We start from the raw sequence: 12522 nt of genomic DNA, 5'->3' as shown, positions 1-12522 counted from the left end.
ATAAATCAGCAGTCCAACTCGACTGCAGCTAAACACACTGCCTCCCAGGTACCATAACTTATTTAAGCCATTCCCAATCGGTGTGCATTTATTCATTTTAGAGTTTTATTACTGACGTTGCCACTGCTACCGCAGACAGTGCATTCCAATAAATATTTTTGTACTTATTTCCCAATTCCAGCAGCACTGCTAGGTCAGAGGGTATGTGCATTTTAAATTCCTTTTAAGTCCCAGTTCAGTGACAATCTCAACCAGCCTGTATTCCTGATTGCCCAATTTAAACCATTAGCGTATGTACTCAGCAACAAAATATATGAGTTTGCTGAACACCACAGAATGATAACTTAAAAACTATATGGGTGAGAAATAAAGACTTTAACAAGCACTATAGTATGGGCCATCTACTATAAATATTAAAAACTCATTACTTTTATAATTAAAGAATAGTTTTTAAAAAATGCTTTGATGTTTAAAATGGCAAATTCTAGTTAGGAACAACGGCATCCTGCATGGTGATTTTCCTGACTTTCTCGATTACCTTATGACCCAGACTTTTCCTTTGTCGAGCTGCTCCTAGAAAAGTTCCTAATGAAGTAATTTTCTACTTCCATAGTAAATCCTGATTAGTAATCTGTAAATCAGCATTAAACAGTAAAGTTAATTCTTACATGGAAAAATTGTTTCCCCCAGACATGGGATCAGGCTACTTCAAAGGGTTCCCTCCTCACAGGTACCTGGAGATTAGATATTTACCTAGCTACAGCGAGCAAGTGGCAAAGCACTAGAGAGTGTGTCACCTGGGCACAGCCTGTAAACAAGGTATGTAAACACTCAGAACTTTATCATATTTCTGTTTAAGAATCTGACTAAAGTCTGAGAATTGCTAATTCACTCATGATATTTTACCTTTTGAAACATTAAATAAAAAAAACTTTCTTGTAGTATAATTTACACACCAATATTTTATCAAATATTCCTATTAGAATTCACAAAGTATTCGCCTTTAAATATTAAAAACTGGAGAAACGATGTTACATAATGGTTCAACACATGAGTGCTAGACCCAGACCAGTCTGGATTTGAGTCCTAGCTGTGTCCCTGATTAGCTTTGTGACCTTGGGAAAATTACTTAACCCTTGTAATGTTCTTTCCTTGTAAGTAAAGCGGGGATAATGCCACCAAAATCACAGATGTTCTGTAAGGATGAAATGAAAATACACAAACACATAAATACATAATTGTAAACCATGCTCACATAGATGCTCATAACTCAGGAAGTACACAGGCACTAAAGGAAACTGAGCCTGTTTCTGCCTCAGTAGAATGAAAATTACACCTATTCCTTACCACACCCTGCGGTACAGGAACCTCTGTGTAGCACTGAGCAGTGTCTGACCCCGAGAAGACGTCATAAGCTGAGATGTACAGACCTGTTGCTATTTATATGAACATAATATGCAACTGATCAAATCTGTCGGCATTTGGTCCAAACATTGACCAATATGACTGAGAAATCATAAAAGCAGGCAAACTTGATATTTAGTATTTCTTTTAAAAATTAATCTCATTACTTTTCATGTGTGTATGGGGCTTCTCCACAGATAATCAGCCCCTCTACATATCGCTATCTTTGCGTACTTTCTCAGCATTTCACATCAACTCCTCAAATGTTTTTAAACTGCTTGGCTGTAGACAACTAAAGCTTATTAAAAAAAAAAAAACTCCTTCAACTGAAAACAGTCACTTCACAGACACAAGAGAGCACACACAGTGTATGATTCCATTCACACGAGGTTCAAGAACCAGCCCAACACTATTCTGTGGTGAGAGAGGCACAGGAAAAGGCATGCACGAGACCTTCTGGAGTCTTGCTATCATGTTACATGCTGTACCTAGTTCTGGGTGGTGACAAGTTGTATGCATCGGCAAATATTCATCTATAATTTAAAATCTGTTCATTTTACTATATGTAACACCTCAATTTAAAACAAGAAAGAAAAGAAACCCAGTTACTTACTCTAAAATATTTGTAGCTTTCCCTTGTCTTAATTCATTATCTTTTGTCTTCTAATTGTCTTTTCTTAAAGCACTATATAAAAGCTCTTCCTTGCAGTTCTAAGACCAATCCTGCCTGATTTCAACCACTCTAAAATCATCCCATAAATATACCTTTCTATGTAGTTCTTCATCTTAAGAATTGAGTGAGTTTTCATTTAAACTAAAAAAAAAAAAAAAAAAAACCTGAAAGCAGAGATTCTGTCACATGGCTTCATCTATATAAACCATCAAGTCTAAATCAGATTTTAATTGTATTCTAATGACAGACACATTCTTTTACTCTCTTTGACTTCCTTAATCTGTAGGCTCTACCACTACTCTTTCCCCTCATTCCCTCCTTCACACATTTTATTGGAATTAAATTTGATATTCTTTCTAAGTAATGATTTGTTTATTTTTACTATATTCAGAAAGCAGTGACTCTACAATGCACTAGCCTATATTCCTCAGCCTGACATTAAATACCCTCCAGTGCGATCCAAAAGTTCCTTGGAGGTCTCTCCCCCATGAACTGGCTCAAATGGTTTATTTACACAACCTGTACTTTTGTTTTGCCAGGATGTTCTCTGTTAATATCATTCTTTCTACTTGCATCACCTATTCTTCCTATCAAAATCCTAGCCACTGGAATCCTAGCCAATTCACAAACTTACTTCCCCAACCTGAAAACTGAATACACCCTACTTGGAATTGTTTTGTCTTCTGAATTCTTACAACATTATTTCTATAATATTCATTTAACATTTATGTATTACTTCCTTAAATACAGTAACTACGGTTTCCCACTGGTCTATAAATTACTTAAGAGTAAAGACTATCTTATTTCTTGGTAGTTCTCAGATGTACTCAGTACATGAGTAGTGACATAAAGGTTACAAGGTATGTGACCTTAGATGTTCCTAATCTTTGCTGTTCAGTTGCTATGTCTGACTCTTTGCGACCCCATGGACGGTAGCACAGCAGGTTTCCTTTTCCCTCACCATCTCCCAGAGTTTGCTCAAATTCATGTCCACTGAGTTGATGATGCTATCTATCCATCTCATCCTCGGCCTCCCTCTTCTCCTGCCCTCAGTCTTTCCCAGTATCAGGGTCTTTTCCAGTGAGTTGGCTCTTCGCATCACGTGGCCAGAGTACTGGAGGTTCAGCATTAGTCCTTCTAATGAACATTCAGGATTGATTTCCTTTAGGATCGACTGGTTTGCTCTCCTTGTAATCCAAGAGACTCTCAAGAGTTTTCTTCAGCACCACAATTGGAAAGCATCAATTTTTTGGTGCTTAGCCTTTTGTATGGCTCCTAAACTTACTGTTAGCAAAGAGTCAGACATGATTGAGCGACTAAACTGAATCTTACTGTGCCATAATATTTTCATCCTTACATGTGAATAATAACATAATCCACTTTGATGGGTTGTAGGGAGAATTAAATGAGTTTCCATGGGTAAAGTGTGTGAAATAGTTCTGGGCATACATAAGTCTCTGTTCACTGTTTACTTTCACTACCATCATCATCACCCCAGAATTTTAAAAAACAGCAATAAACTGAATTAGTAAAATTAGTTTATTTATATGCTTCTGAGATCCTAAAAAATGGATTTATAAATGTGCAGCCAATGGAAACATGGAAAACTAATTTTCAGGAACCAAAGAGCCATGTAATCTAATTGATTAGTCATCTAACTTCTCAACAGACACTGCCCATGTTCCTACTGTATGCCATATGCTGAGTTAGGTCCTAGTAACAGAAAGGTAAGAAACAGGCTCTTCATGCAGGACCTCACAATTATTAGGGGAGAACACATAATACAATACCAAACACAGAAAAGTCTGGTGACTTATGTCAGTAGGATACCTAATTCAGGTTGGGGAGGTAATGGAAGGAAATCTGAGAAAGCTTCTTCAAGAAAAGAGAGAGGCACTAAGAGACTAGCGTATGCAAAGCATAGAAGTTTTAGGTAACCTGATAAAAGTAATAATGTCTTAACCAAAGAGTGGTGGTTTCCACAAAATACATCCAAAATGGAACTAAATGCTAAAAAAACCCTCCAGTTTCCACAATGCCAAGAACTGAGGCAAGTTAAGGTACTCCTTTTGACTTTTCCTGAGCACAGAACCAGATTTTCTTATTATTGGTTCAACTACGAACACCTGACACGATGATCCGCATGTGACAGACTCTAGTGATGATTTAAAGATTGAGGGAAAAGATGCAGAAGGAGAGTGTTCTTTAACCTGACCACTCTCCAGACTATTCAGTCCATTTATACTGATATAAAAAACACACAGGAAGACCTACTGTACAGCACAGGGAACTGTACTCAATATTTTTTAATAACCTATAAGGGAAAAGAACCCGAAAACGAATATGTATATATATATTCTACACATGTGTGTATAAATGAATCATCGCGCTGCAATACATGAAACTAACACGATACTGTAAATCAACTGTATTTCAAATACACACACTCACACACACACAGAGGCATACAGCTCTCATGGTTCTCACACTGAACCATGCTTAGTCAAAGACGCACCTGATCCAGGAGTGATAAGAGGCCCCTCCAGTTCAAGTGCCTCATCTTCAGATTGGTCATCTAGCTTTTTCTTTTTTTTCTTTGTTGGATCTCTGGGTTTTTTCAATAGAGAAAGCTCTTCAGGATGTCTGATGTCTGTTACAATTAAGAAAAAAAACATTATTTTACTGGGATAATGGAAAGTTTAAACACATTACACTTGGTAAATCTATGAATCCATTTCAAAACAAGAACTTGTAATTTCCTTCTGTGCATGCTTGTATTTTGCCAGACACTAATGCCATGCAAAACACTAGAATAGGGCACTTTTAAAAACAATATACCAAAGCACACTTAATTAGTAACTATTCAATAAATGTAGTTACCCAGTAGAAAGATAATACTATGGTACAGAAAGAAAATAATAGACCTCTTATTTATACATATTTTAAACCAAAACTATGTAATTAAGGTTTTATTATAGGTTGCTTCATTCTATATATGTTATACTAGATATATGAACTAAATGTAAAGAAAATATTTTCACACCATTACCAAATCTCAAAATTTTAATCAACTCAAACTTTCCTACCTTGATACCAAATATCTGTAAGTTTCTGAGTTTATTCTATTCATTTTCACATGAAGAACCTGATGTGTACACATAATGAAAAAATGGGCAAAATAATGAAGACTGATGTTTTCCTATGTCTGCTGTCTGCTCTTCTACAATTCCGTGTCTCTAATTGCACAGTTAGTGATAGTTAGGAGTATAAAGTTGTCGCCCATCAAAAAAAAAAAAAAGAAAATCACCAAGTGGGTTTTAAAAAACCAAAAAATATATAAGAAGCAAAATGGCTACACAAAAAGAATTAAAAATGACCCCAATAAGTTTATATATTACATTACATACTATATACCATGTCCATAAACAGCAGGAATGACTAAGAAGTCAGTGATGTTGTTTAGACACCAAGTCATGTCCAACTCTTTTGCGACCCCATGGACTGTAGTCTGTGAGGTTCCTCTGTCCATGGGATTTCCCAGGCAAGAATACTGGAGTAGGCTGCCAATTTCTGCCCCAAGGGATCTTCCGGACCCAGGGATCAAACCTGCCTCTCCTGCATTGGGAGGCAGATTCTTTACCACTGAGCCACCAGGGAAGCCCGATAAGAAGTCAGTTCCTCCCAAATGGAGTTAAAGATTCGATGAAATTCTAATCCAAATTCCAGCTTACTCTTCTGAACAATTTGACTGTAGAATTGTTCTCATTTCCTTATAAATTTTATAATAGTGAAAGCAATTTTGAAAAAGAATAAAATTGGAAGACTTAAACTACCTGATTTTCAGTTCAGTTCAGTTGCTCAGTCGTGTCCGACTCTTTGCGACCCTATGAATTGCATCACGCCAGGCCTCCCTGTCCATCACCAACTCCCGGAGTTCATTCAAACTCACGTCCATCGAGTCGCTGATGCCATTCAACCATCTCATCCTCTGTCATCCCCTTCTCCTCCTGCCCGCAATCCCTCCCAGCATCAGAGTCTTTTCCAATGAGTCAACTCTTCGCATGAGGTAGCCAACGTATTGGAGTTTCAGCTTTAGCATCAGTCCTTCCAATGAACACCCAGGACTGATCTCCTTTAGAATGGACTGGTTGGATCTCCTTGCAGTCCAAGGGACTCTCAAGAGTCTTCTCCAGCACCACAGTTCAACAGCATCAATTCTTCTGTGCTCAGCTTTCTTCACAGTCCAACTCTCACATCTCACAACATGGCCACTGGAAAAACCATAGCCTTGACTAGACAGACTTTTGTTGGCAAAGTAATGTCTCTGCTTTTTAATATACTATCTAGGTTGGTCATAACTTTCCTTCCAAGGAGTAAGCGTCTTTTAATTTCATAGCTGCAATCACCATCTGCAGTGATTTTGGAGCCCCCCAAAATAAAGTCTGACGCTGTTTCCACTGTTTCCCCATCTATTTCCCATGAAGTGATGGGACCGGATGTCATGATCTTAGTTTTCTGAATGTTGAGCTTTAAGCCAACTTCTCCACTCTCCTCTTTCACTTTCATCAAGAGGCTTTTTAGTTCCTCTTCATTTTCTGCCATAAGGGTGGTGTCATCTGCATATCTGAAGTTATTGATATTTCTCCCGGCAATCTTGATTCCAGCTTGTGCTTCTTCCAGCCCAGCGTTTCTCATGATGTACTCTGCATATAAGTTAAATAAGCAGGGTGACAATATACAGCCTTGACGTACTCTTTTCCCATTTGGAACAAGTCTGTTGTTCCACGTCCAGTTCTAACTGTTGCTTCCTGACCTGCATACAGGTTTCTCAAGAGGCAGGTCAGGTGGTCTGGTATTCCCATCTCTTCTAGAATTTTCCATAGTTTGTGATCCAGTCAAAGGCTTTGGCATAGTCAATAAAGCAGAAATAGATGTTTTTCTGGAACTCTCTTGCTTTTTTGATGATCCAGTGGATGTTGGCAATTTGATCTCTGGTTCCTCTGCCTTTTCTAAAACCAGCTTGCTTGAACATCTGGAAGTTCACGATTTTACCTAATTTTAAGACATCATAAATCCATAGCAATTAAAACTGTGCAATTACTGGCTAAATGATAAAACATGTAAATGAATGGATTAGAAGAGAGGACCCAGAAACAAATCCAGACACAGCCAATTATTTTGGACAAAGGTGCTATGGCAATTCAAAGGAAAAGGGAAATCTCTTAATTCAGTTCAGTTCAGTTGCTCAGTCATGCCCAATTCTTTGCGACCCATGGACTGCAGCACGCCAGGCTTCTCTGTCCATCACCAACTCCCGGAGCTTGCTAAAACTCATGTCCATTGAGTCGGTGATGTCATCCAACCATTTCATCCTCTGCTGTCCCTGTTCTCCTCCTACCTTCAATATTTCCCAACATCAGGATCTTTTCCAATGAGTCAGTTCTTTGCATCAGGTGGCCACTGTAGAGCCTCGCAGACTACAGTCCATGGGGTCGCAAAACAGTTGGACATGACTTAGTGTCTCCAGCATCAGTCCTTCCAATGATTATTCAGCACTGATTTCCTTTAGGATGGATTGGTTTGATCTCTTTGCAGTCCAAGGGACTCTCAAAAAGACTCTTCTCCAACGCCACAGTTCAAAAACATCAATTCTTCGGCGCTCAGCTCTCTTTATAGTCCAACTCTCACATCCATACATGACTACTGGAAAAACCACAGCTTTGACTAGATGGACCTCTGTTGGCAAAGTAATCTCTCTGCTTTTTAATATGCTGTCTAGGTTGGTCACAGCTTTTCTTCCAAGGAGAAAGCATCTTTTAATGTCATGGTTGCAGTAACCATCTGCAGTGATTTTGGAGCCCCCCAAAATAAAGTCTGTCACTGTTTCCACATCTGTTTGCCATGAAGTGATGGGAGCAGATGCCATGATCCTAGTTTTCTGAATGCTGAGTTTTAAGCTAATTTTTTCACTCTTCTCTTTCATTTTCATCAGTTTCTTCAGTTCTTCACTTTCTGCCGTAAGGGTGGTGTCATCTGCGTATCTGAGGCAATTGATATTTCTCCTGGCAATCTTGATTCCAGCTGTGCTTCATACAGGCTGGCATTTCTCATAATACACTCTGCACAGAAGTTAAATAAGCAGGGTGACAATATACAGCCTTGACGTACTCCTTTCCCGATTTGGAACCAGTCTGTTGTTCCATGTCCAGTTCTAACTGCTACTTCCTGACCAGCATACAGATTTCTCAGAAGGCAGGTAAGGTGGTCTGGCAATCCCATCGCTTTAAGAATTTTCCACAGTTTGTTGTGATCCACAGTCAAAGGCTTTGGTGTAGTCAACAAAGCAGAAGTAGATGTTTTTCTGGAACTCTCTTGCTTTTTTTAATCTCTTCAATAAACAGTGCTAAATGAGAGATTCATGTATTTTTCAAAAAAAAACATGAGCCCTCATCTAATGCAATATGCAAAAATTAATTTCATGTACCATAGGCCTGGGCTTCCCAGGTGGCACAGTGGTAAAGAATCTGCCTGCCAATGTAGGAGACAAGGGTCTGATTCCTGGATTCGGAAGATCCCCTGGAGGAGTAAGTGAAAACCCATGCCAGCATTCTTGCCTAAAAAATCCCATGGACAGAGGAGCCTGGTCAGCTACAGTCCACAAGGTTGCAGAGAGCAGGACACAACTGAGCACATCATAGACCTAAAGAAAATTTAAGTAGACAAATATTTCTTAGATAGGATACCCACACCCCTCATAAAAAAACAAAAAACAAAAAAAACTGCGCTTTACTACATGGAAAAAAAAACTGTTTTGAAAAAAAAAAGGCAAGCTGTATACTGGGACAAACACATAATATATTATGTATATCAGTCAAAAGACTTGTATCCAAAATATATAAAGAACCCATACAGCTTAATAATAAGCAGACCAGTGGGCTAAAGATTTGGATAAGCATTTCACCACAGAATACATAAGAATAGCCAAGAAGCATATGCAAAGATGCTCAACATTAATGGTCACAAAGTACAAATTAAAACCACAAGACACAAATACACCCATCAGAGTGGCCAACATGAGTAAGACTGATAACACCTAGTGTTGGTCAGGATGGAGAGAAAGTGGAACTCTCATACTCAGTTGCTGGGAACGTGAAATGAAAAATTTTGAAAACACCTTGGCAGTTCTTTATAAAGTTAAACATGTACTTTATAAAGTCAGACACTCCACTCTTATTTAAGAAAATGAAAAGCATATTCATAATAGTTTTACTCACAAAACTCAAAACTAGAAATAACACAGGTGGAAGAACATGTTATATTTTCCTATCAGTGGAACACTACTCTTAGAATGTAATACAAGTCATCAGTAAAAAAAAAACCAAAACAAAAAAAACACCCACGCAACTATGGATATATTCAATAACATGAATGCATCTCAAAATTATTATCTAAGTAGAAGAAGCCAATTAGAAAAGGGTATATACTGCATGATTTCACTCACAACATTTCAGAAAATGACAGCAGATCTACAGTGACAGAGCAGATCAGCGACTGTTAGGCTAGAGTTTGATAGTTAATGGAAATGCCCTATATCCTGACTGTGGTATTAATAATAGTTTCAGAGATGGAAACATTTGTCAAACTCATTCAACTGTACACTTCAAATGAGTACAGTTTATTGTACATCAGTTATACAAAAATAAAGTCAATAAAAAATAAAATGTAAAGAGAAGGAAAGCCAAGAAAAAAAAGCAGAAAGGAGAAGTGCTAGCTGTGTTCTTGGAGTGTTTGGTGGCATCTACACCATCTGTCAGCATGAGGAGAACAGACAATGAAATCCAAGTCCCTGCCTAACTTGTAATGCTACAGACTGCTAAGTCACTGGATCAGAGTTTGACAGCGGGTAATCTGTACTTACAGAAACCCACAGTCTCCACTGTGTACTAGGAACTCCACCCAGTATTAGGAACTCAGGAAGCTTTTATCTGGAGGAAAATTAGAACTAGGATCGGCCACACTGCAGCAGAGCTGATGATGCACAATTTGAGGCAGAAGCACACAGCCAAACTACCTGGATTCACATCTCAGGTACACTATCAGCTGTATGACTTGGGAAAGCTACTAATTAGCCTACTAGCATCCAAGTTTCCTCATATGTAAAATGCAACTACCACCACAGGAGGTGTTTATGAAAATTAAGTGATTGCATAGGGCCTGACACACAATAACTACTTCGTAAGTATTAGGTATTAATGTTTTTTTCTAATTTAAAAAAATACACAATCATGGTATATATTTGGAAATTACAAGAAAGTATTAAGATATTTAAAACCTGTTTGTGAAAAATGAAATATGACTATGTGAATCAGTGATCATTTTAACAGATGTATAAAACTGTGCCCATTCTTCCAATACTGTGCCCATTATAAATAATGGTTCTCAGTTCAGTTCAGTCGCTCAGTCGTGTCCCACTCTCTGCGACCCCATCAATCGCAGCACGCCAGGCCTCCCTGTCCATCACCAACTCCCGGAGTTCACTCAAACTCATGCCCATCGAGTCAGTGATGCCATCCAGCCATCTCATTCTCTGTCGTCCCCTTCTCCTCCCGCCCCCAATCCCTCCCAGCATGAGTCTTTCCAGTGAGTCAACTCGTCGCATGAGGTGGCCAAAGTATTGGAGTTTCAGCTTTAGCATCAGTCCTTCCAATGAACACCCAGGACTGATCTCCTTTAGAATGGACTGGTTGGATCTCCTTGCAGTCCAAGGGACTCTCAAGAGTCTTCTCCAACACCACAGTTCAAAAGCATCAATTCTTCTGTGCTCAGCTGTCTTCACAGTCCAACTCTCACATCTCACAACATGGCCACTGGAAAAACCATAGCCTTGACTAGACAGACCTTTGTTGGCAAAGTAATGTCTCTGCTTTTTAATATGCTATCTAGGTTGGTCATAACTTTCCTTCCAAGGAGTAAGCGTCTTTTAATTTCATAGCTGCAATCACCATCTGCAGTGATTTTGGAGCCCCCAAAGATAAAGTCTGACACTGTTTCCACAAACATCTAAATAATCTACTTTTCCACGTTTTCTTTAGAAATTCATTGGAATAGAATTACTGGATCAAAGGTTAAATGAATTTTAAGGCCAAAATGTAGCAACATGGGCACATGAATTTTTTTTTTAAAGTTTTATTTTTAAAACAGTATGTTTATCTCCTTCTTTTAATTTACATTTCTTTGATTATTAGTGATGACCTACACTTCCTCATGGGTTTTTAGCTATTTATATTATTCCTTCCTTTGCTCATTTTTCTACTAGATTTCTTCAAATCAGGGCTTCCCTGGTAGCTCAGCTGGTACAAGAATCCGCCTGCAATGAGGTAGACCTGGGTTCTATCCCTGGGTTGGGAAGATCCCCTGGAGAAGGGAACAGCCACCCACTCCAGTATTCTGGCCTAGAGAATTCCATAGACTGTAGAGCCCATGGGGTTGCAAAAAGTCAGACACAACTGAATGATTTTCACTTTCTTCAGATCAAAGTTAATTTGCATATGAAAGTTAACATGGTAGATACCACTGCAAACCACACTGAACTTTCTTTTTTATTTATTTATACTTTGAACCATTTTTAAAAAAGAAATCCAAATCTTTCAATAACTAAATGGATTTTTTGTTTGTTTCTCTGTTGGTTATTTGAAGTTTACTATTAGGAACACTCTGGTATACATTAGGTTTTTGTTTTTTACTTACGTGCTATTTCGGGGTGAATACTTGTCTGAAACATGATCATGGAATCTGCAGTAAAATTGTCCTGAACAAATACTTGACCAAAGAGGAGGTGAACATCTTACGTACTAAACGGCAGAGATGATATTAAAAATAAATGTTTGTTCCTTAAATTCTGTCACTTAGGCTTCCAGGCAGGTTTTTTTAAAGTTAAAAGTAGTACAGTGACTAGCTAAAGTCATAAAATAAAAAATCAAAGATTTTCTTCAGTCTTATATATTCAAGTTGAGATAGGGCTGGGACCTGGGACCCTTTACCAGAGTGCTTGCATCTGGACAAGTGTCTCCTCAAGCAACAAAGAACTTATAAGGAACTAAAAACAACTGCATGCATGTGCAATCAGGGCAATTATGAACAATAAGATACAAAAAAGGCCTCAAAACACTTTCATTTTGCAGGTGCTGGGAGCTGAAGTAGGGTACTGAGCACAGCACCATGGGATGGGCAGATCATCTAACCAGCCCTCCAGCCTAACCCACAGATCTACTCCCACCAGATCCCCACTTAAGGAACCAGCCCACCCTTCCTCAGCAAATGAGCAAGGGGACCTGTTACCTGTTTTTGCCCTGGGATAGCAGGAGTCCCAACAAAGCCGTGCCTGAATTCCTTGCCTCTTTTCAATTTCTATTGATTAAAGAGCCCAAGGACACAATTCCATAACA

The 12522-nt window shown here is 38.6% G+C and overlaps 1 protein-coding gene across 6 annotated transcripts in view; it reads right to left on the bottom strand.

Moving 5' to 3' along the window:
• The window catches only part of FERMT2 (FERM domain containing kindlin 2), an 80098-nt gene that overhangs the window by 23543 nt on the left and 44033 nt on the right, over nucleotides 1-12522 (bottom strand). For all 6 annotated transcript variants that reach the window (XM_055436949.2, XM_055436950.2, XM_055436952.2 and 3 more), the window contains exon 4: nucleotides 4593-4727. In XM_055436949.2, the coding sequence (XP_055292924.2) occupies nucleotides 4593-4727 (135 nt within the window). The remainder of the gene's footprint in view (nucleotides 1-4592; nucleotides 4728-12522) is intronic.

The sequence above is a fragment of the Moschus berezovskii genome, chromosome 9, assembly GCF_049115385.1.
Source record: "Moschus berezovskii isolate FMDL1 chromosome 9, NW_MosBer_1.0, whole genome shotgun sequence".
Taxonomy (NCBI): domain Eukaryota; kingdom Metazoa; phylum Chordata; class Mammalia; order Artiodactyla; family Moschidae; genus Moschus; species Moschus berezovskii.
Note: the sequence above shows the minus strand (reverse complement) of the source record. Positions and strands in the feature narration are given on the sequence as shown.